This window comes from Podarcis pityusensis (assembly GCF_964106645.2).
Source record: "Podarcis pityusensis genome assembly, chromosome: 8".
NCBI classification, from domain to species: Eukaryota; Metazoa; Chordata; class Lepidosauria; order Squamata; family Lacertidae; genus Podarcis; species Podarcis pityusensis.
Genome location: NC_138033.1, coordinates 79,266,291 through 79,291,762, shown reverse-complemented (window position 1 = coordinate 79,291,762; position 25,472 = coordinate 79,266,291). Strand labels below are relative to the sequence as shown.

The 25,472-nt window shown below is 47.8% G+C and overlaps 1 protein-coding gene across 18 annotated transcripts in view; it reads left to right on the top strand.

The window, feature by feature from the left end:
- HSPG2 (heparan sulfate proteoglycan 2) overlaps window positions 1-25,472 on the top strand; it is a 230,749-nt gene that overhangs the window by 35,298 nt on the left and 169,979 nt on the right. For 15 of the 18 annotated variants that reach the window (XM_081017911.1, XM_081017910.1, XM_081017901.1 and 12 more), the window contains exons 2-4: window positions 9,880-10,015; window positions 14,685-14,768; window positions 22,580-22,663. In XM_081017911.1, coding sequence (XP_080874037.1) covers window positions 9,880-10,015; window positions 14,685-14,768; window positions 22,580-22,663 — 304 coding nt within the window. The remainder of the gene's footprint in view (window positions 1-9,879; window positions 10,016-14,684; window positions 14,769-22,579; window positions 22,664-25,472) is intronic. The other 3 variants (XM_081017900.1, XM_081017915.1, XM_081017905.1) reach the window with 1 other exon arrangement.

Here is a 25,472-nt window from a genome sequence, read left to right as displayed (position 1 = left end):
TTGGGAAACAGAGTGAGATGTTCAGATATCCCCTGCGGTGGAAGCGCTGAGTCAAGATTATTATTGTTAATATTTCAGTATATTAGTAGTTCAACACATAAGGAACCTTCAGGGACCTTCCATTGTGCTCATCATTTATTTATTTTCAATATCTTAGTCATTGGTCCTATAAGGATCTTCTGGCACTTCAGTTTAACGGAAAGTTGAGTCAGAGACGACATGATAGACAGACCCTCCCAAGTGTCACGATTTTCCCAGGACAGCCCCAGATTTACAGAAGCCATCCCAGTTTCTGATTTGACACCAGAATGTCCCACTTTTCCTCAGGATGTCCCTATATTAAAGGAGATAAGTAACTATGCAACCTTTAGAAGACATCTGAAGGCAATCCTGTATAGGGAAGTTTAAAAAATAAATAAATTAATGTTTTATTATGCTTTTATATACAGTGGTACCTTGGGTTACAGATGCTTCAGGTTACAGACGCTTCAGGTTACAGACTCCACCAACCCAGAAATAGTACCTCAGGTTAAAAACTTTACCTCAGGATGAGAACAGAAATCACACGGTGGCAGTGGGAGGCCCTATTAGCTAACGTGGTGCCTCAGGTGGAGGAGAGTTCCACAGTTTAACACTGCGCTGCGTGATGGAGGACTTCCTTTGAACTTCCCTGAACCTCCCTGAGTTCTAGCATGATGAAAGAGGGAGGGAAAAGCTCTTCCCTCGCCACTCTCTCTATGCCTTCATGTTGTTGTTGTTGTTGTTGTTGTTTAGTCGTGTCCGACTCTTCATGACCCCATGGACCAGAACACGCCAGGCACTCCCATCTCCTTCATGGATCACTGCCTTGTCGTGGCAAAGGGGCTTGAATAACTCAGAGAAGCTATAAGTTATGCCGTGCAGGGCCACACAAGACAGACGGGTCATACTGGAGAGTTTTGACTAAACGTGATCTACCTGGAGCAGGAACCGGCAAGCCGCTCCAGTATCCCTGCCAAGGAAACTCCATGGACAAAAACAACAGGCATGCCTTCATACCCGTCAACATTTCTCTGGTGAAAATACAGACACCCTATTCCAGAATAAGAGTAATAGGGGCGCTGTGGGTTAAACCACAGAGCCTATGACTTGCCGATCAGAAGGTCGGCGGTTCGAATCACCGTGACCTCCCGTTGCTCGGTCCCTGCTCCTGCCAACCTAGCCGTTCGAAAGCACCTAAAAGTGCAAGTAGATAAATAGGTACCGCTCCGGCGGGAAGGTAAACGGTGTTTCCATGCGCTGCTCTGGTTCGCCAGAAGCGGCTTAGTCATGCTGGCCACATGACCCGGAAGCTGTACGCCGGCTCCCTCAGCCAATAAAGCGAGATGAGCGCCGCAACCCCAGAGTTGGCCACGACTGGACCTAATGGTCGGGGGTCCCTTTACCTTTATGTGATGCCAATAAAAGGTTTGATGATGATGATTAGATGATGCAGATTTTAATGTTGATATCAAGACCCAGGGACTGGGTGGGGCGAAGTCTTGAGATGCAGAGTCATCTCCATTTACGAATATGTATTTGGATTGTATTTGTAAAATCAATAAAAAGTAAAAGCGGAGGAAATTGGCGCACCAACATCCCTGAGCCTCGGTCCCTAGTCTGCCACATTGCACGAGCTGCTCCGTGTCCCTGCAGGGGTCAGAGGTAGCAGCGGTGGTCAGCTTGCAGCTTCTGGCCCCAGAGGAGGGGGGTGGGAAGAGCAAGCCCCTTCCTTCCTTCCTGGCCTGGAGGTTAGCAAGCCCTCGGACTGCCGTGGGAGGCAAGTGATGGGGAGATGAGCTCACCGCCTCTCCGTCTTCTCCCCCTTCCTCGGAGATGACTCTGCTGCTCAGCAATGTCGGGGAGGTTCTTGCCAGGAGGTTGTTGCAGCTGCAAGGCAGGAGCAACGGGGCTGGGGGGGCTGGCCGGAGGTGGAGGGGGCTCTCCTGTGTGCGCAGTGGACAGGGGCCAGTTGGCCCTCCAGCCGTGTGGCTGCTGCGACGCCGCTTTTGGCCCGCGGTGGACGTGAACTCTCGCCACCTCCCTGAGCTGCTCTGCAGATGCACGGCGTTGCATAACAGACCCAACATGCGTGCGCACATAACAGGGCCGCATGACTACCGCCACAGGGCTGACTCTCTGGGTTTCTGAGATCCAGCAGGGTCAGAACTGGGATGCGAGCGAGCGATGGATGTGGCCCCCGTGGTGCTTTTTTTTGTTTTTCCCCCCAATTTTTTTTATTGGTTTCCAAATTTATAACAAAGAAACAAACAAACAGACAGACATTTATCCTAACTATAATAGTTCCACTTTTGTTAACATTGTTGGGTGACTTCCTCTAATCCCCCCTGGCTGAGTTTCCATATAAATCATTGCAGCAGTTTTCCAAAACTATTTTCACAAAAAAATTACTTAGTCAATTAGCATCTTTCTTTCTTTTCATTTTAACTTTTAACATCGTATTCTACAACACCACATATTTAAATCCTAGGCCTATCTGATACTCGCAAGTAATTCTATTTAAGTTATCTTAACATATTTAGCTAAGTAATCTTTGAATTTCTTCCAATCCTCTTGGTACTCCTCCTCATTCTGGTCGCGGACTCTTCCGGTCAGGTCGACTAGCTTCCAAAAGTCCATCATCTTCATCTGCCATTCCTCCACTGTTGGTGCTTCTTGTAATTTTCAATTTTTGGCCAACAAAATTCTAGCTGCAGTTGTGGCATACAAAAACAATCTGACATCTTTCTTGGGCAATTCCAAACCTAGTACTTTTTTTGGGGGGGGGGTGGAACCATAACAACTCCCGTTTTGTGCCAGACGTGTTCTCAACCGCAGCGCCTTTATTCCCCAAAGGTATCTTTTGTTTTCCGCCCAAAACAAAACACCTCTGGTCCTCAAGTGAAATGCAGCAGTGGCTTTCTTGAATGGTGCAAATTTGCACCTCCCTGTTCTGCATGCTTTTGGCCGTGCTTCTAGTTCTTATGAGGGCGGCGTGGCAGAGCTACGCAGAACTTCTGCCAGAAAGAGCTGGACTCCTTCAGAAGGCAAAAGACTCCCCTTCATTGTAGGTTTTTTAAACAGATTGGCTGGAATTCTTTAGCTGTGACTCCTGCTTTGCAGGGGGTTGGACTAAATGAACCTCAGGAATCCCTTCCAATTCTATGATCTTGTGGTTCCATGACCTGGCTGCTCTGGGTTCCATCGCAGGCCAAAAGTGGCGTCGCAGCAGCCACATGGCTGGAGGGCCAATGCGGCAGCTAGACTGGTGACTGGGAGCGGCCGCCGAGACCACATAACACCAGTCTTGAAAGACCTACACTGGCTCCCAGCACGTTTCCAAGCACAATTCAAAGTGTTGGTGCTGACCTTTAAAGCCCTAAACCGCCTCGATCCAGTATACCTGAAGGAACGTCTCCACCTCCATCGTTCTGCCCGGACACTGAGGTCCAGCTCCGAGGGCCTTCTGGCGGTTCCCTCCCGGCGAGAAGTGAGGTTACAGGGAACCAGGCAGAGGGCCTTCTCGGTAGTGGCACCCGCCTTGTGGAACACCCTCCCACCAGAGTCAAAGAAAACAGCAACTACCAGACTTTTAGAAGACATCTGAAGGCAGCCCTGTTTAGGGAAGCTTTTAATGTTTAATAGCTTATTGTACTTTAATATTCTGTTGGAAGCTGCCCAGAGTGGCTAGGGAGGCCCAGCCAGATGGGCGGGGTATAAAATTTATTATTATTATTATTATTATTACTATTACTATTATTATCATCATTATCATTATCATTACCATCATCATCCAGCCCTTCGGTGGCTCCTGATATTTGATCAGGCAACACTGTGATGCCTTCAAGGTTTATCCCGGTCATAAGGACTAGAAACTTGAGTAGTTCATGAAAACAGAGTCAGAGGGAATCCCCACTTGCACCGTTTGGCTAGCGATATTTCCATCTATTCTGTCCACTTCAGCAGAAAGGTGATGGGAAAACCAGCTTTCAGGAATGTGCCATTTGTAATCCAATAAACAGACTCGTGCTTTTGCTCGGGAGAGGCTTCCCCCTCTTATCTGTGTTTGCTCAACCTGAACAGCCCTCCTTGGAGCAATCTGCTTCCTGGCCTCCCCGGTGACTCAGAAAACTGCCAAGAGAGGCAGCTATGCTAAGCCTGGAGCAGCAAAAACCTAAACCGGGCGCCTTGCAGCGACCTTCGATACAGAGCAGATTTGTTACAGGAAAAGCTTTTGTGCAACGAGAACCACTTCGAGAGATGCATGGAAGGCTATCCTCAGTTGGCCGATATATAAATATATTTAGAGAGAGGGAGAAATGGTAAACAGTGGAGTCAGAAGTCCAGGAAAAGGAGAGCAGCGCAGCCTCTCACATTCCCCTGCGAAGATCCGATGTGTACAGAATAAGCCCTGAGGCGGCACGGAACAGCAGGAAACTAGAAATGCTGTCGTTTCCCTAGCAAAATCTTACACTCGTAGTTGTGGGAGAGGAAGCCCTGGTCTCTGCTGAGCCCTGAACAGGTAGCGTCAAACTTGGGGGCAAATTCTAGTTTCTCCTGGGGCAAATTCTAGTTTCTCCTTGGAGACTTTTTTAGTCAGATCTTTTTTATTAGGCTTTACGTTACGAATTGACATTCAAACATTAAGCACCAACATCATCATTTAGGATTCCCTGAATCCATCAACTCCCCTCTGACCTTCTATCTATCTTTTTTCAACTGCTTCTCTTATTTTCTCTATTTTTCTTAACTAACCCATTTTTACCATGATTTTTGTACACTACAAGCATTACTCAAAACCTGCCAAAGTTTTTTAGCTGTTTACAGTGTTCTCCTAAAAACATTATAAATTTCCCCCACTCCTTCTTAAAATTCTTCTCTTCCTGGTTTCTGATTTTCCCGGTCAGTTTTGCCATTTTGGCATAGTCCATCCTCTTCATCAGCCGTTTGTCTCTGGTCGGGACTTCATCTTCTTTCCATCTCTGGGCCAGTAGTATCCGCGCTAGGAATGGGAAGGCCTGGGGAAAAAGCGGGAAAATTGGGGGGAGGACCTCAGATTTCCCCTCGTTTTCCCCCCCAAAGCCGTTTTTTTCCAGAAATATTGGGGCGAAAGTGTGTGGAATATTCAAACTATATTAAACTGTTGTTTTCCAATTTTTTCAGAAAAAAACAGCATTGGGAAAATCCTGGTTCTCCCCCTCCCCCAATTCCCCCCCCCCCCCCGGTTTTAATCCACGCTGGAGACTTTTGCTGGGAAATGGTGATAAGAACCTAAGAACAGGCTGCTGAATGAGGCCAAAGGAGGCCCATCCAGTCCCTGCATCTTGTTCTCACAGTGGCCAACCTGTAGAAAACCCACAAGCGGGATTAATAACAGTTAATTACAATGCTTTATCCATGGCCTTCTATGTTTACAGGTACAGCTGCTGCCTCTTACCACTCTGATTCCAGCAACGGGTTAAGACTTCCTTTATCTGTCTTGGCACGTTGCAAACCACCCTGTGGTCATGGGATGAAGGGTGTTATATAAATTTATTCATAATACTAATTTGAAGGGCTTTTTGCCAGCTCGATCATTGCATTTTAAGCTACTCCCCCTTCCGGAGTCCAAGCTGCCTTTTCTTTGCCTCATGTCACGTTCCAGCGGGCGCCGAGAGTTTATATTAACGGTTCAACCGGCTGCTTTTATTCTTACGCCCCATAACCGGCCCGCTGCAAATCTTGTACTGGCAAAGAGTGAGGGCGATCAGTCTTTTTAATCAATGAATCCACAAGGAGGAGGATTTGGGAAACGCAGAGTTGTTCTGGGACAACAGCAAACTTCCTGCTCTGGGTCCTTAAGATTACAGTGGTATCTCGGTTTTTGAACGTCTCGGAAGTCGAACGTTTCGGCTTTCGAATGCCGTAAACCCGGAAGGAAATGCTTCGGTTTTCAAACACGCCTTGGAAGGCGAACATGAGACACGCCTTCTGCTGAGTGCAAGATCTGGAGGCCTAGCTGTCAGCTATTGAGTTTTCGGTTTTCAAAAGTTTTGGAACTTGAACAGTCTTCCGGAACGGATTATCTTCCAAAACCGAGGTGCCACTGTATACATATCTTTTTAATTTTTTGCATTCACATTCCACCTTCTTTCCTCTAAGGAGCTCAGGTGCGTGCTTCTTCCCGCTCCTCATTCTATCCCCACAACAACCCTGTGAGGTAGGTTAGGCTGAGAGGCAGCGACTTGCCCAAGGCCACGCCCAACGAGTGTCGTGACCCAAGTGGGTGGGCAATTCGAACCCGGGACTCTCCCAGGTCCTGGTCCGAAAATCTAACCGCTACACCACTCTGCTGTCGTTCAGCGTGAGCTCGCTGTGCATGGGATGTAGCGCACAAACACACCACACACACACACACACACACACACACACACACAAATTGGGCCCTGCATTCCACCTTCCTGCTTGTAGTAGCTCCTTTCTTCTCTTCTCCTTATCAAAGCCTCTCCCAAGTGACTTGGCTGTTTCCCAGTTTGTTCTTCCAGGCGACTCGAGCACCCTCAGCTCAGCTCCTTGACTTCAAGCATCGCCCAAGGAGGATCTTGGCATCCTGGCGTCGCCCGTTTTGTCTCAGTCCCCTTGGTGCTGCGGCCCGGAGATCCTTTTCTCCCCAGACGGGCACCAAAGGGGGTGGGTCTCTTCTGTAGCTTCATTCCCCGCAGCCTGGATCAGAATGGGCCTTTGGCTTGATTTGTCTACGGGGCTCTTCTCATATTCTCATGTCGTACCTCCACTATCCATGGCAGTATACCCTTTAATGTCCATTTTGGGGATTCCCAAGTTGCTGCTCTGCTCAGAGGGTTCCTTTTGAGGTTCCTGGTTGGCTGTTGTGAGACGAGGAGTCTGGACTAGATGGTGCCCCTGGGCCTGATCCAGCAAGCTCATATTATATATATATAATTTTTTTTACCAACCACCAAAACACAAACAGTGAAACCCCCCAGGCGGCTGATACATTGGGTATGCAATATTCAATAATATACATATTCAATAATATTCAATAATAACATATTCAAAGTAACCATATGTACACTTCTATATACCTTAACACTCCTCCTTCCACAAGGTTTATTTAACTTTTAACATTTTAATTGCCCCAAATTGTTCAAACCTACTTAAATAATTCAATATCTTCTCAGACCAATCCTCCTCTTTCTCACTGACCTTAAACCCTTTCATTCTATGTATCTTCACAGTTAGGTATTCTAAAATGATAATATTATTCAGTTTTTCCCTCCATTGGTTCACCCCTAGCTCTTCTGCATTTTTCCAGTTACTCCCAGCAAGCTCTTATTATATCGAACCACTATCAAAAGCAGTATACCTCTAAACACCAGTTGCTGTGATGCATGATAAGAAGCTATATAATTTGATATACCTAAACGTTATCCCATCGCGTCTGCTCTGATTAATTTGAAGTATTATTACTGTATATATACAATTGGCAGATATTGGATGGGAAGCCCACTTTTTTATTGTTTTGTTGTTTTGGGGTTTTCCTGTTTTGTCCTTAACTTAGCTCTTTTTGTTTTTAATTTTTTTCTGAAGTCCTCTACCCTGGACTGATGAGGACATACACAGAGAGGGGACAGGTGGGTGACGAGGGGCTCTGTGTGGGAGACCGGGGAAAGAAACAGGAATTCCCAGGTGAGAGCTGGGAAAGTCAGTTTTTCTGTACAGTGGTACCTCAGTTTTCGAACGTCTCCGTTGACGGAACGTTTCGGAACTCAAACGCCGTAAACCCGGAAGTAAATGCTTCCATTTTCGAAAGTCAAACTGCTTCCGCTGTGTGTATATGTTATTTTTCCTCAATTTTCTCTATTAAATTTGCCGAGTGCCCTTTGCGCCTCGGTTTTTGGAACTCGAACAGTCTTCCAGAACGGATTATGTTCGAAAACTGAGGTACCACTGTATGTGGATAAAGAATATGGCACAATTGTGATGAGAGGATTTTTATATCTTTTTTTCCATTCTCTCTCTTGCCTTTTGGTTTTTTCTCTTACTTTGGGCTTTTCTGTATCTTTCTCTCTCTCTAGATTAGATTGGCTTTTATTGTATCGCATATTGAAACGCCAGTGGCTGGGGATTCACAAGTTCGGAGATATGCTCAGTCCTTGCTTGGGGCATCTTTGAGAACAGGACATTGGGCTATATGGATCACTGGCCGCATCCTGCAGGATCTTCTGAGGTTCTTCGATGTCTCTCGTCTCCCCATTGAGGCATCGAAAGAGAAGGACTCATCCTATCCAGGGGCAGTCTACCTCCCAAGTCCCAGTCCCTGGAAAGTGCAGGAGGGGAGACTTTGCTCTTGTGTTCGAATCCTGCTTGTGGGTTTCCCATTGTGGGCAGAATAATAATAATAATAATAATAATAATAATAATAATTTATTATTTGTACCCTGCCCATCTGGCTGGGTTTCCCCAGCCACTCTGGGCGGCTTCCACAGAGACCAAAAATACACTGAAATGTCACACATTAAAAACTTCCCTGAACAGGGCTGCCTTAAGATGTCTTCTGAATGTCAGGTAGTTGTTTGTCGCTTTGACATCTGATGGGAGGGCATTCCACAGGGCGGGCGCCACTACCGAGAAGGCCCTCTGCCTGGTTCCCTGTAGCTTTGCTTCTCGCAATGAGGGAACCACCAGAAGGCCCTCGGCACTGGACCTCAGCGTCCGGGCAGAACGATGGGGGTGGAGACGCTCCTTCAGGTATACAGGACCAAGGCCATTTAGGGCTTTAAAGGTCAACACCAACACTTTGAATTGTGCTTGGAAACGTACTGGGAGCCAATGTAGGTCTTTCAAGACCGGTGTTATGTGGTCTCGGCGGCCGCCCCCAGTCACCAGTCTAGCTGCCGCATTCTGGATTAGTTGTAGTTTCCGGGTCACCTTCAAAGGTAGCCCCACATAGAGCATGTTGCAGTAGTCCAAGCGGGAGATAACTAGAGCATGCACCACTCTGGCGAGACAGTCTGCAGGCAGGTAGGGTCTCAGCCTGTGGAAAGCTTCCTGAAGCCTGGAGAGCGAGAGGGGTCGGTGCGCACCGATCCCCCTCGCTTTCCAGGCTTCAGCGAAAGCCTGCATTCGCCCCATAGGACGCACACGCATTTCCCCTTCATTTTTGAAGGGGGAAAAGTGCGTCCTATAGGGCGAAAAATACAGTACTTCTTCTTAATTGTATTTCACTATTGATATACTTCTTAATTGTATTTCAGTTCAACAATTACTTTGATAAAATACATATTTTGTTATGTGCAAATGGCTTTAGATATCTATTACGTCCATAAATTACCGTATAGCATATATTCAACACACAAAAAACAGCGTTAATTTATTGTTGACAAAGGACAGCTGGACATACAGTGGTACCTCGGGTTAAGAACTTAATTCGTTCCTGAGGTCCGTTCTTAACCTGAAACTATTCTTAACCTGAGGTACCACTTTAGCTAATGGGGCCTCCCACTGCCACTGTGCCGCCGGAGCACGATTTCTGTTCTCATCCTGAAGCAAATTTCTTAACCCGAGGTACTATTTCTGGGTTAGCGGAGTCTGTAACCGGAAGCGTCTGTAACCTGAAGTACCACTGTATAAAGGGCCCCATTACCTTCAGTAGCTTAGGGCCTCATCAAACCTAAATCCTGCCCTGTTGGGGTGGCAGAGGAGGCCAAGTTGTAGAGGATCTGCAACTTGGCTAGAATGGCAGGTGGCAGCAAACTTTCCTGGGACGGATCCTGGTAGGGGAGAGAGAAGGTGGGTGCTCCATGCTCAAGACGAGAGCAGCATCCTTCTTCCACCTAACCGCTCTGCTTTCCCTGCTCTCAGGTGGCTCACGCGTCCAAGCGGTCGGATGAGTCCTCCTTCCCTGAAGACACAGAATCGGAGGCCGTGCGCCAGCGCTGGAGGAAATACGCGGAGCTTTCTGACGACGAGGATCTGCTAGCGGACGAGGCGTCCGGAGGTGAGGGTTGGGCTGGGGAACTTTCCGCCTCTTCCAAAGCACCACGTTTGGCTATGTGAAGGACGTACGGCAGAGCTTGCCGCAATGTCCGAATCTTGTTTTTGCAAAAGCTGCGTGTCTGAAGATTCAAGCCAGACAAAATAAAGTCCTTCACAGAGTGCAGAGTTCACCTGTGGAACTCCCTCCCACAAGAGGCAATGATAGCCGACACCGTAAACGGCTTTAAAAGAGGATTGGACAAATTCGTGGATTAGGAGAAGGCTCTTTGTGTATTTATATTTCATTTTCAGTGGAGAAATAAATTGAAGGAGATAAAAAACAGAAAAACTGCATTCCAAATATGATTATATATATATCCATTCACAACATGTGTCTAAAAGCAATCTGTTCGTATGTCACAAGAAATATGTTCTATCATATGTTCTATCTATTGATCAAGGGGGGGGGGCATAGTATTATCTTTCCAATGGATCAATATCAGTCTTTTGGCAAAAGTAAGGGTACGAAGAGTCCATCTCTGTTGACCCACTGTCAAACCGCACATCGTTAGAGTGTGGTTTAGGATAATATTATCATCTGACAATTTTAACTCACTCCCACATTGGTATTTATACATCCGAATACTTTTCTCCTTGTTTAATTGCGTTTTTAATAATGATAATCTTGGAGTTGAAGAACCCCATAGGCATTTCTTTAATAATGAGCTTATTTTCTGGGAATATGGACTGTGATTCCTTTTAGAATTAAATATGGGAGTAATATTCGTTTACTCTTCCCCAAAGGGTAAGATTTAATGACTCCCACCTGTCAATGTCTAAGGAAACCTCTTTGATTATTTTGTTCCTATTACCTGGTAGTAACTGGATTATATCTCTTGGAATTAAAATACCTAAGTACTGAACAAATAGTAATAGTAATAATAATAATAATAATAATAATAATAATAATAATATATTTATACCCTGCCCATAATAATATATTTATACCCTGCCACTCTGGATGGCTCCCAACAGAATAATGCAGAACTGATATTTCTTGAATGTGTTAGCACCTTTTCGCCCATTGGCACCAGTTCTGATTTAACCCAGTTTATAATAGAGTAGTCAGAAATTTGACCAAAAGTATTTATTGTTTGCAACAGCCTTTGGATACCAGTGTGACGTTTTGTATCATCTGCAAATGAAACCCACTGATATTCAACTGAGTTGTGAACTGCTCTGTAGATCTCACTATGTTGTCTAATAGCAAAGGCCAAGGGTTCGAAGCAGAACTTAGAGTATTTCCTCGGAAGTGGGTGGACTCTCCATCTCTGAAGACGGTTCAGAGACTTCAGCTAGTGCAGAATTCAGCGGCCAAGTTGCTCACCGGAGCAAGACGGTTTGAGCACATTACACCGATCCTGGCCCGACTGCACTGGCTACCAAATTGCTCCCAGGCCCAATTCAAAGTGCTGGTTTTGACCCACAAAGCCTTAAACAGCTCAGGACCGCAATACTTCAAGGACCGCCTCTTCCCATATAAACCTACCTGGACCCTGAGATCATCCTCTTAGGCCCTCCTTTGTGCGCCTCCTCCTTGACAGGTCCATAGGGTGGCAACATGAGAACGGGGCCTTCTCTGCAGTGGCTCCCTGTCTGTGGAATGCTGTCCCCAGGGAAGTTCACCTGGTGCCTTCATTACACACTTTTAGGCGCCAGGCAAAAATGTACCTTTTTAACCAGGCCTTTGGTTCATCTGTTTGACATCCTATATCGTTTGTTTTTTTTTAAATAATGTTTATTACTTTTATAGATTACAAAAAGAGGGGGGGGGGGGAAGAAAGAAAAAGAACAGAAAAAAATAAAGGAGAAAAGCAAAAAGAAAAAAACAATACAATACAATATATAGACAATACGAAACGCAACCTAAACTCAAAACTAAACACATTAAACTAAACTAAACAGACCCCACTCCCTAACCTTAACCCTAAATGAAATGAAACAAAAACAATTTAAAAACATACATCATCTCTTTTCCATACTCTATCTTTCATTCCCTTGTTTCCTCGACCTCCTCCCGCCTCCCTTTTTGTGTTCCACTTCTATTAATTGTTTCAGCAAATCCTTTCCATCTTTCTCCATTTTCTGTGATATTGTAAATAACGTATTTTTTAACCTTATTTTCCATTAAAACTAAAATACTTATATATGCATAACTCCTTATAACATTTCTGCTAAGCCCATAAAAAAAAAAATCATTCCACCATTTTTCTATCACTCATTAGTTTTACCATAAGTCTATATATAAACTTTAAATTTTCCAATCTTCTTCCACCATCTCCTCTCCCAGGTTTCGGATTCTGCCAGTCCTTTCCGTCAACTCCATAAAGTCCATCAACCTGGTGATCTTACGTCCGAGGCTCTTAACTCTTTTCCAAGTCCCTTCTGCAGGACTTCTTCATTTTCTTTAATGCTAAAGAGCAAATCTCGGGGAAACTCCAACCTGCCAATACTTTTCCTCCTTCTGAACAGATCAGCTAAATTTCCATAGTTAAAGCTACAGTCCATAAAGTATTTCAGGGCATAATTCAAGATTCCTCCAAGTCCAAAGGCCCCCAAAACTTCAATCTCCTCCAGGCCCGAATCCATGTCCCATAAGTCAGTTAATCCCTGCATAAAGGGCTCTTTCCAACTTTCCTTCTTTAATCCAAGCCGGGATCCATTCCTCAGAGTCTGACTTTTCCTAGATTCAATGATAAAAGGCCTCAACTTATAGTCCTCAATTTGCTTCTGTAAAGCCACAGATCTCACTTGTATTATTTTATGTTCAACAACAGCAGCATTCTCCTTCTCCTCCTTCTTCTCCACCATTTGTCCTGCCAAAATGGGTTCCTGTACCAAGTCCTGAATTATTTCTGTGTTGGTGTTCACTTTTTGACTCAAATTGGTCACTTTCTGTTCCATATTATCAACTTTGAAAGTCATGTCATCCATCTTCTTGTGAAGCTGTCCCAGCGAACAGCTTATCTTACATAAAACAGTCACAATGGCCTCTCCTGTCAACATTTTTAAATGGTCCAAGGACACTCTCTGGTTCTCAGAATCCTTATCTGCAGCTGGAAATCCCCCAGTTACACTCCTGTTACAGTTTCAAAAGCTCCCTCTAGAGGGAAACAGTCTCCACTTGTATCAGTTCTTTCAGGCACAACTCAAGCATTAAAGATAAATTTTCAGTTACTTTCCCTCTTTTTTAAACGCAGAAAAGGACAATGGAAACAGTATCTTACTCTTATTTAGCTAGCTGTCAAATCCGTTCTGTCAAATGTACTCTCTCCAAACGTCATCTGGCAGCCCGTTCCCAGGTTCAGAGCAGTGGTAATTTGATTTTTCACTCTCTCCTGCAGGCTCACTAGATCCAAAATTTCCCCCCTCTTCTCCTGCTTCCAAGGGGGGTTTTGTATTTTAAACCGGTGGAAATTTAATCCTTTGCCAAGAGCTTTCAAAGGCTTTAACTTGTAACGTCTTTGCTTCAGTCTATTTACAAAAACGGGAGGCGGACTTCCTGTTTATAACCTTCCCGTTTCAGTGCCGAATTAAAGTATTTAAGAATCCAATTTTCCGTTTTACTCGCGAGTAGTTGTTCAAAATCCAATTGTCCACAGGAAAAAGTCAGCGCTCTCCGGCAACAGCAATGCGGCTTCACTCCGTGAAAAAAGCAGTCGATTCAAAGCACCGCGCCACTCACCCCATGTCGCTCCGGATCCACAAAACAGGGTTTCCCCGCGAGTAGGGGAGGCGCAAAAGGTGCCAGCCGAATCCCAGGTTCACAAGCTTCTCCCGCTTGTAATTTCAGTGGGTCTCCACCTTCGCCGTGGCGGTCAGACCCTGTTTTTCACGGAGCAAGTTCCTCCCGAACGGAGGAGCTCCGCCATTGCCGGAGGCGCCAACCCGGAAGTCCCCGACATCCTATATCGTTTTAAATGGTGGCTCTTTTCTGGGGAAGGTGTTATTGGGTGGTTGTTTTTATTATAGTAGTAGTAGTAGTAGTAGTAATAATAATAATAATAATAATAATAATAATAATAATAATAATAATATATTATTACCATTATTATTTATACCCCGCACTCTGGGCGGCTTTCAAAAGAATATTTAAATACAGTAATCTATTAAACATTAAAAGCTTCCCTAAACAGGGCTGCCTTCAGATGTCTTCTAAAAGTCAGATGGTTGTTTATTTCCTTGACATCTGGTGGGAGGGTGTTCCACAGGGCAGGTGCCACTACCGAGAAGGCCCTCTGCCTGGTTCCCTGTAACTTAGCTTCTCGCAGGGAGGGAACTTCTAGAAGGCCCTCGGAGCTGGACCTCAGCGTCCGGGTAGAATGATGGGGGTGGAGACGCTCCTTCAGGTATACTGAGCTGAGGCCGTTTAGGGCTTTAAAGGTCAGCACCAACACTTTTATTCTGATATATCTTGTGATCTTTTCCGTGAACCGCCCTGAGATCTCCAGGTATAGGATGGTATATAAACTCTAATTATTATTATTATTATTATTATTATTATTATGCGATTCCTGCATTGCCGAGGGTTCGGCTAGATGAACCTCAGGGGTCCCTTCCAATTATACAGTGCTATGACTCTATGCTGGCTCAGATGACACTCACGTCGTGATTCTTGCCTTCCCTTGCAGATGGGTATGGAAGTGGCGAGAACGGCAGTGGAACAGTCTCCCCGGACAAGCTTCTCTCCACCATCGAGCCTCTCTTCCCCACAGGTAAGAGGCCAGCTGGGTCTTGGTCTAGTGGTGGGGTACAAGATGTCTCCAGATTCAATCCCCACAGTCCCCCGTCCCGAGGAAACTCCGGCTGTAGAGCTGGCCTCACCCTGGGGTGCAGCTGCTTGCAGGAAGTCCTGAGCTGGGTGTAACAGGGCTCCCAACACCTTCATACATGGGTGGGCAGGACGGGGGAGAAATTTGCAATGGTCCCTCAACCAAATTGGCTGGTCCTGGACATATCTGTGAGTCAGAGCGCAGATATCAGTTGGATTGCAAATGTCAGAATGCAGGTAAAGGTAAAGGGACCCCTGACCATTAGGTCCAGTCGTGGCCGACTCTGGGGTTGCGGCGCTCATCTCGCTTTATTGGCCAAGGGAGCCGGCGTACAGCTTCCAGGTCATCTGGCCAGCATGACTAAGCTGCTTCTGGCGAACCAGAGCAGCGCACGGAAACCCCGTTTACCTTCCCGCCGGAGCGGTACCTATTTATCTACTTGCACTTTGGCGTGCTTTCGAACTGCTAGGTTGGCAGAAGCAGGGAGCGAGCAACGGGAGCTCACCCCATCATGGGGATTCGAACCGCCGACCTTCTGATCGGCAAGTCCTAGACTCTGTGGTTTAACCCACAGCACCACCCACGTCCCTTTTTAACCAGAATGCGGGTATCAGTCATAAAAAAAAAACCTGGACGGTTAAGCCCAGTCAAAGGCCACTATGGGGTTGCGGCGCTTATATCGCTTTCAGGCCGAGAGAGCCGGCGTTTGGCCACAGACAGCTTTCCGGGTCATGTGACCAGCATGAGTAAACTGCTTCTGGCGCAATGGAACACCGTGACAAGTGCCAGAGCGCACAGAAACACCGTTTACTTTCCCACCACAGTGGTACCTATTTATCTACTTGCACTTTGCTTTCGAACTGCTAGGTTGGCAGGAGCTGGGGCAGAGCAATGGGAGCTCACCCTGTTGTGTGGATTCGAACTGCCGACCTTCTGATCGGCAAGCCCAAGCGGCTCAGTGGTTTAGACCACAGGCCAACCTCAGAAGGTGGTGGACTTGGAGATTTTTAAACGGAGGTTGGGTGACTGTCTATCAGAAATTCTTCCGCTGTGATTCCTGCTGAGCTAGAGGACCCTGTAGTTCTCTGATGGAGATTTTAGCTCCTAAATAATACAAACAAAAGCTCCCATTTTATGGGGGAAATGTAGAATAAAAAGGTTGCGTCTAACGAAGCTCTTAAGTTACCATCGCCTACTGGGGTGTTGCGGCATGGGAGAATGAATATTGCAGGTTGCGGGTGACTTTGTTCAGATTGCACAATCTGTCACGCGCTGAGGTTCTACCGGTGCAACTTGCCTTTGGATTTGGGGCAGTGTTCAAATCCACAGTGAAATTGTGCTCGAATTGTGCTTGCTCGTTTCCCATGGGGGAAATACAAAACATTAAACAAAGCCACAAAAGCTTGCGAACTACCCAGCCTAAAATGAACTTATAATGTCTGGTTTCAATAGATTTTTCAAATGCTTAACTCAGTCTATTAAATAAGTTCATGAAGATACCAACAAAAGGTAAGTTCGATGATATTCACAATACTGAGAGATGCTAGTAGAGTTGTAAGGTAAAGGTAAAGGGACCCCTGACCATTAGGTCCAGTCGTGGCCGACTCTGGGGTTGCAGCGCTCATCTCGCTTTATTGGCCAAGGGAGCCGGTGCACAGCTTCCGGGTCATGTGGCCAGCAGGACTAAGCCGCTTCTGGCGCAACCAGAAGTGCTTTTGAACTGCTAGGTTGGCAGGAGCAGGGACCGAGCAACGGGAGCTCACCCCGTGGTGGGGATTCGAACCGCTGACCTTCTGATCGGCAAGTCCTAGGCTCTGTGGTTTAACCCACAGTGCCACCCACGTCCCATTGTGAATATTGTGAATATTCACAATATTGTATTGTGAATATCATCGAACTTACCTTTTGTTGGTATCTTCATGAACTGACTGAGTTAAGCATTTGAAAAATCTATTGAAACCAGACATTGTAAGATCATTTTAGGCTGGTTCATTCGCAAGTCTTTGTGGTTTGTTTGATGTTTTGTATTTTTCTCGGAAGGTTGCTAATGTATGTATAATTATTGTTCTGAGTACATTAATCGCCAGCGTGTTGCATGAGTCGCACTACTTCTTTCAGTAGCGCAGGTTGCATTTTTCTAGCAGGTTTCCTATAAGGGGCAACTGGGAGCCACTGGGAGAAAGGGATGCTGAACTGGACAGGCCACTGGTCTGATCCACCAGGACTCTTCTTCCTCTGTTCTTCGTCTCCCGATGCCTCTCGCCCACCAGACCTTGCTCCTGAGCTCCCATTTGGGGCATCTGGTCTGTGCTGGCAACCGGCAAGAGCCTGCGGCATGCCTGGTCGTGCCACGGAGGGTGTCTGGTTCCGGATTCCTGCCTGAGCCGTGGGCAGGAGAGGCCTGGGGTGGTTTCCAGAGCCGCTGGCGAGATGAATCCCTGACGGCCCCATCCCATTCCCGACCCAAGAGGCCCATCCAACTGTGGGGGAGGCTTTTTGGAAAGGCAGAGGCCTGTCTTGCCTGGAGCTTACACGGCAGGAGAAGTCGCCTCTGGCCCCTTCGACTATCCAGAGCATCTGTGCTCATTTCCAGCTTCCTGGTTCCTTTATTTATTGCCATTCTATCCTACCTTTTCCTCCAACATGGCCTTTCGCCCCATTCCATCCCCACAACAACCCTGTGAGGTAGGTTAGACTGAGAGGCAGGGATTGGTCGTCAAGGTCATCCAGTGAGCTTCTTGTCTGAGTTGGGGGGGATTTGAACCGTGGTCTCCCAGGTCCCGGTCCGAGACTCTAACCACTATGCCATACTGCCTCTCAGTGCGGGAGTTGGAAACTTGGGAGAGAAGGAACAGAATCCACCTTTATCTGTCCCTGAACCATCTTTTTTTTAAAGGACAACCAACCAGGAATAGACCAGATTCTGCCTTCTAGCTTAGGTCTGCGCAGGGTGTGTGTCAGCTCCTCTACTTAGGAGCAAGGCTGAGAGTGCTGAGATTATTTGCCAAAATACTGCAAGGCCCTGGGTTCAATTTCTGGCAGCATCTGCCCGTAAGGATGCAAATACCTGAAACCCCAGTGTTGCTGCCAGCCAGTGTTGATGTTATTGAGCTCAATGCGGTGTATGTTTGATTTGGCATAAGGCAGCTAAGGTGTGGGGGGGCATGACCTTCCCCTCTTTATTCCCCCTGCAGAGATGTTGGGGTGCAGGGGCCCCCAACACAAATGGTCATGTCCTAATTGATATAGAGGTGTGCATTTGGAGTGACTTTCAGAGGGGAAAACAAACATTGGCTGCATACGCATCATGGATTTAAAGCACACACACACATACCCAAAGAAGAAATCTGGGAACTGTAGTTTCTTGTGGGTGCTGGGAATTGTAGTTTCTTGTGGGTGCTGGGAACTGTAGCTCTCTTGGTGGGCGCCAAACTACATTTCCATGGGGGGAATGTGCTTTAAATTTGTTGAGGCGCATCGAGTCACGTTCTCCTCGAAGCGGACCCACTGAAACGAATGAACCCAAGTCATGCATGCTCATGAGCTTCAGTGGGTCTACTCTGAGTAGGGCTGGCACTGGCGACAACCCTCCCGGGTACACCAGCTACACCACTTGCTGCCAGAGATGTTTTGCGTGCAAGTCGATGGGGCCCTCTTGCAAACAAGGCAGCAGCTGTTGCGTGCATGTTTGTGTTTTTCATCCCGTAAGCAAAGCTTTTAGAAGGGAAAACAAATTACTTTTAAAAAGCCGGGGGGGGGGGGGGAGAGAGGTCTAGATCCCTGCTTGCAAAAGCAGGGAGGGTGTGTAAAGTTTATGTTGGGTGCAGTCCTTCCTCTGCTGCCTGGGCCTGCCGCAGAATTTGGGTCTATGCACATGCATGTATTTTTATTTTAAGCGACTCCACTCCTTTTGACATCTTGGTTGGGGGAAAACCCCAGACCATCTCTGCTCCCCTTGAGGCATTCCAAGGGGAGGTGGGATCTGGTGGGGCGAGTCCCTTGGAAGTTTGGGGCTACGGCCCTCTATCTGGGAGCCAAGGGGGTTGCCAAGATTGGGGGGGAGTTGAAGGTGGGGGGGATACCGTATTTTTTGCTCTATAAGACCCACTTTTTCCTTCCTAAAAAGTAAGGGGAAATGTGTGTGCGTCTTATGGAGCGAATGCAGGCTGCGCAGCTATCCCAGAAGCCAGAATAGCAAGAGGGATTGCTGCTTTCACTGCGCAGCGATCCCTCTTGCTGTTCTGGCTTCTGAGATTCAGAATATTTTTTTTCTTGTTTTCCTCCTCCAAAAACTAGGTGCGTCTTGTGGTCTGGTGCATCTTATAGAGCAAAAAATACGATACATCCAGTGGGTGGGTGGGTGGGGGGCGTTGGAAGCACAGACCTCTGCACACACGCCCATGCTGTTTCATGTTCCCTTCCCCACACAGCCGTCAGACACACCCCACAGACCTGCAAGCCTGCGTCAGAATTCAGAGGAAATTCAAAACAATGCACAGAGCTCATTTCCCCCCCAGATGTACTATGCTGAACCATGCTTATTCTTCGCCTTCAGTTATAAACTCCTCTGGTCTGGTTGGCTTTGGGGAGGTGGGGGCGCAACTGTTTCTGATGTCATCACCCATTTTGGAAGAGCGTCACTCCGGGTGTGGAGGACCACAGCTCTCCTAGCTCTTGGGTAGGCAAACTAAGGCCCGGGGGGCTGGATCCGGCCCAATCACCTTCTAAATCCTGCCCACGGACGGTCCAGGAATCAGCTTGCTTTTACATGAGTAGAATGTGTCCTTTTATTTAAAATGCATCTCTGTGTTATTTGTGGGGCCTGCCTGGTGTTTTTACATGAGTAGAATGTGTGTCCTTTTCTTTAAAATACTGTATTTTTCACCCTATAGGGTGCACTGGCCCACAGGGCGCACCTAGTTTTCAGGGGGGGGGGAATCATGGAAAAAAATATGATTCCCCCCCCCCCACAGCCCTGCAGCCTGTGCGCTACTCCAAGACCTTTTCCCTGCTTTTGCGGGAGGTGGCGGAATTCCCCCACCTCCCGCAAAAGCCCGCAGGAGTCGCGCGCGGCTTTTCGACCAGGAGGGAGAAGGGACTGAAACGGCCAGTCAGTCCCTTCTCCCTCCTCGGGGAAAAGCCAGCAGAAGCCGCGCACCCTTTAAAGAGCGTGCGGCTTCTGCGTGCCTTTGCGGGAGGTGGGGGAATTCCCCCATCTCCCGCAAAAGCCCACAGGAGGGAGAAAGGACTGACTCGGCCAGTCAGTCCCTTCTCCCTCCTTGGGGAAAAGCCCCCAAGAGCGGCACGCTCTTTAAAGGCTGCGCGGCTCCTGCGGGCTTTTCTACGAGGTGGGGGAATTCCCTTTAAAGAGCGCGTGGCTCCTGCGGGCTTTTCGACCCAGCTTGTGGGGCTGGCGGTGGGGGGAAGCGCTGCTTTCCCCCACCACCAGCCTCAAAGAGCAGACTCTCCTGTCTTCAGCGAAAGCAATGCGAAGCCTCCGGAGCGCAGGCTTCACGTTGCTATCGCTGAAGCCAAGGAGCCTGCATACGCACCACAGGACGCACACACATTTCCCCTTCATTTTTGGAGGGGAAAAAGTGCGTCCTATAGGGCGAAAAATACGGTACATCTCTGGGTTATTTGTGGGGCCTGCCTGGTGTTTTGACATGAGTAGAACGTGTGCTTTTATTTAAAAGGTATCTCTGGGTTATTTGTGGGGCATAGGAATTTGTTCATTATTTCCCTCAAAAAAATATAGTCCGGCCCCCCACAAGATCTGAGGGACAGTAGACCAGCCCCCTGCTGAAAAAGTTTGCTGACCCCTGTCCTGGCTGAACAGATGGGGCAATGGAGGCGTTTCAGATGGGTGGGGGGGAGGCAGGTGGGCTGCAGAGAGGGGGTTATGAGGCGTGTGACTGGAAGGACATTGAGGTGAGGGTTGTTGTTGGGGAGCATAGCAGTCTGCGTGCCCATGCTTCGTCCTTTCGTCTTGGCCCCCCTTCCTGCCTCATATGTCTACTTCCTTCCCTCCTATTGATGGTTGACCATTCAGCGCTCAATAGCCAAATTTTCCTGCCCTACTTGCCTTCCTCAGTTGGTTAGAGCAGGGGTCAGCAAACTTTTTCAGCAGGGGACTGGTCCCCGGTCCCTCAGACCATGTGGGGGGCCGGACTATATTTTTGGGGGGAAATGAATGAATTCCTATGCCCCACAAATAACCCAGAGATGCATTTTAAATAAAAGGACACATTCTACTCATGTAAAACCACGCTGATTCCCGGACCATCCGTGGGCCGGATTTAGGAGGCGTTTGGGCCTGATCCGATCCCTGGGCCTTAGTTTGCCTACCCATGGTGCTGATGATGCCAAGGTTGCAGGATCAGTCCCCATCTGGGACAGCTGCATATTTCAGCATTTCAAGGGGTTGGACTAGATGACATTGTTATAAGGGGGGAAACCTGCTCCTTTTCCCTTTTGGGGTATCTAAGAGCCCGTATAGAGTCCTTAAGTGGGTTCCCTAACAGTAGGAGAAAATAACAGAGGCCAACCAGAGAATATTGAGAAGCAAAGCAGCTAGTAAGCCTGATCTTTATTGATCTGTTGCAACAGGGTCCCCACTCACCACATGCAGGAGGGAAGAAGAACCCAGAACAATGGTGCATAAACCCTTATATAGACTTTTGAAATTGCCCACCCTGGAGCCCAAGGTAAAGGTAAAGGGACCCCTGACCATTAGGTCCAGTTGTGACCGACTCTGGGATTGCAGTGCTCATCTCGCTTTATTGGCCGAGGGAGCCGGCGTACAGCTTCCGGGTCATGTGGCCAGCATGACTAAGCTGCTTCTGGCAAACCAGAGCAGCGCACGGGAACGCCGTTTACCTTCCCGTCACAGCGGTACCTATTTATCTACTTGCACTTTGAGGTGCTTTTGAACTGCCAGGTTGGCAGGAGCAGGGACCGAGCAATGGGAGCTCACCCCGTCGCATGGATTCAAACTGCCGACCTTCTGATCGGCAAGCCCTAGGCTCTGTGGTTTAACCCACAGCGCCACCCACGTCTCATTAAACCCTTATATAGACTTTTGAAATTGCCCACCCTGGAGCCCAAGACCACTCCCCCAAAACATCATATATGCATCACAGAAGGGGGTGGTCTACAGCAGAAATACATCACAAGAGGCTGTCTCCAGCAGAAAACCTGTTTGCCAGGATATCTGTTAATGGTCACTGATTGCTTTACCTGAGCAGCCTGGCCTTTCCTTTGCGAAGGTAAATACTTTAAATTCCTGAATCCTGGTCACAGGCTCACCCTATTCACACACAAATACGCCCTTAAGACAGGTAAGCAAAAGACAACAGAGAGGCTTTCCCATTTCCTTCCTCTCTATAGAGAAATATTTGAGGACAATTTGGGAGAGTCAAAATGACTTCAGGATGGGTCTCCTGTACTATTTCAGGCACGTTGTTTATATCCTTATGTGTGTGTTTGCCCTGTAAATCTATGAACATATGATTTATATATTTGAGATTTATAAATTCTTACAACAACCCTCAGGGTCCCTTCCAACTTTACAATTCTATGATTCTATTATTCCTTCGTCAGCTGCCTCAATAATCAAACCTCTCCATCCTTCCTTCCAAATTTCTGTGTCCTTCCTTTTCTGTTACTCTTAGTTGGGCACTAGAATTTTCAATAACAAAACTGGTTTTTCCTCTCCTCTCCTCTCCTCTCCTCTCCTCTTCTCTTCTCTTCAGACCTTCCATCTCCTCCTCCTGTCGGGCTCCCTCCCCCTGCAAGTATGACGGGTGCAGAGACCCCTGAGGACGACTCTCTGCTCAGTAAGTGGCTAGTCCCTAACCCACTGTTATAGAAAAAACTCCTCCTTTTCCCTTATGGGGTATCCAAGAGCCCATATAGAGTCCTTAAGTGGGTTCCCCATCGGTAGGAGAAAATAACAGAGGCCAGCCAGAGAATATTGAGAAACAAAGCGGCTAGTAAGCCTGATCTTTATCCAACTGTTGCAACAGGGTCCCCACTCACCACACGCAGGAGGGAGGAGGAACCCAGAACAATGCTGTGCAAGCCCTTATATAGACTTTTGAAGTTGCCCACCTTGTAGCCAGAGACCACCCCCCAAAACATCATACATACATCACAGAAGGGGGTGGTCTACAGCAGAAATACATCACAAGAGGCAGTCTCCAGCAGAAATCCTGTTTGCTAGGATACTTGATAATGGTCACTGATTGCTTTACCTGGGCAGCCTGGCCATTCGTTTGTGATGGTAAATACCTGAAATCCTGAATTCAGGTCACAGGCTCACCCTCTTCATACACAAATACGCCCTTAAGACAGGTAAGCAAAAGTCAATGCCATTTCCTTCATCCTTTCAGAGAAATATTTGAGGACAATTTGGGAGAGTCAAAATGGTTTGGGAGAGTCAAAATGGCTTTAGGATTGTTCTCCTGTATACTATTTCAGACACATGGTTTATATTCTTATGCATGTGTTTGCCTTGTACATTTATTAAGGTTTATTTAATATTCTTATAACACCACCCAGCATGGGTCATTGCAGTCTGCATGTGAAGAAAGCCAGAGGCTATGCTGCCAGGAGGGGGCTGAGTTGGGGTGCCCCGCTGTGCCCCCCCAAAGCCATTGTTATGGTCAGAAGAAAGCTGTTTTTTTGGTGGTGGGGGCAATGGAATAATTAGCTGTCTGCTGGAAGTTGTCTGGCAGGGAGAGGGGTGTCGTGGAGCGAGGGCAATGGTGCTCAGTGGTTAGAGCGCCTGCTTTGCAGGTTCAGCTCAGGGTGGCGTCACCAGGTAGTGCTGGAAATCTCCCTGCAGAGCTGCTGCCAGTCAGAGTCAACATTATTGAGCTAGGTGGACCGATGGTCCGACTCGGTTGACGAAGACAGCTTCCCGTGATTCTATCCGAGAACAAGTTGGGTGCCTGGGAATTTTTGGGTGGGCGTTTAAGGAGTGCTTTGTGATGATCTCATGGGCGATCTCTCTACCCCTGGACTTTTGCAATGAGGGAAGGGGAGGTTTGGCCAGCCAAACTGACTCAGCCAACAGGAAGAAGCCCGCAGACCTCTCTCTCTCTCTCTCTCTTTTATTGTTCTCCTTTTGCGACTCAAAGCGATTTTCCAGCTCACCCGCCCCAGGGAGCGAGAGGCGAGGCACTGAGCGCAGGGCTCCTTAAAAGGAATCAAAGACTTGGGGCTGATTTTTACACGACTGGAGCAACTGCAGCGCGGGGGGGGGGGGGTGACAGTTGCCAAGGCTGGCCAGGCCTCTACAGGGTGCAGGCGGATAAATCTGCCTGGATATTTGCCTGGGATTCTCTGGTGCTCTGCTCCGCCACCCCCACCCTGCCTCCTTTGCCAGGCCTCTTCCCTCTCTTTAAGAGCCTGGTGACCGGATCAGGCCAAAAAACCTCATCTGGCCTAAGCGTCCGGTTCGCACCGTGGCCAAACAGATACTCCAATGGGCAGCAGCCCCAGGGTGCAGAAGCAGCACCCTCCTCGCTTGTGAGTCACAAGGATTTGGAGGTAGACTGTGCCTGCATCTGGAGGCTCCATCGGTTGAGCGTAGCTGGTCGCTACTGCCAGTGAAGCTAAGGAGGGCCTGTTGGATCAGGCCAGTGTGCCCCATCTAGTCCACAGAGTCATGCTGTCACAGCGGCCAACCAGATGCCTGTTGTGGGAAGCCCGCAAGCAGGACCCGGGTGCGAAAGAAGCTGGAATCCCCGTGATTCCCAGAAACAGGAATTCTGAAGTATTACTGCTTCTGATTGTGGAGCCTTTCCCCTTAAAATCCTTCCTTTGTTTAGAAGGGGCCTGCCACCCCAACCCACCTTCTATGGGTCTGTTTGTAACTCCTTTTGTAATGCCTTTCCTGGAGCTGGGGCCAAGATGGCTTCTCCTCGCAAGCCCACATCTGGCTCCCCAGATGTGCCCCAGGCCATCTCCCAGGCCTTGTCCCAAACGAGTGGGGCTGTGGCAGGAGATTCAGCCTTGACATTGCTCCTGGGGCAGCAGGCTTGCCCCAGGCCGCTGCCTCATCCCTTGCCCTGTTCAGAGGGGGCCACAACCCCCAAAATGCTTTTTGTCTCTGAGAGCCAGTATTTCATAGTGGTTTCAGCTTCGGACTTGGGTTCAAATCCCTCCACTCGGCCACGAAGTTCACTGGGTGTGAACTTGGGGATCAGCCTCCCTGCCTCTCAGCCTGACATACCTCACAGGGCTGTTGTGAAGATTAAATGTAGAAGGGGGAGAATAGCGGGATATGAATGCCATGAAACCAAAAGAGATAAAAGCTGCCTGCCTATTCCCTGACAATGGCTGTGCCCCAGCAGAGAGGGAGCTGCACTCTGCATGCGCTCAGAGGAAGCACCTTTCTCTGCTGTTTTGCTCCCACCTTCCAGAGCTGAGTTTCCAGCACTTAAAATAATAATAACAACAACAACAACAACAACAACAACAATACTACAGTGGTACCTCGGGTTACATATGCTTCAGGTTACAGACTCCACTAACCCGGAAATAGTACCTCGGGTTAAGAACTTTGCTTCAGGATGAGAACAGAAATTGTGCTCCAGCGGCGCGGCGGCAGCGGGAGGCCCCATTAGCTAAAGTGGTGCT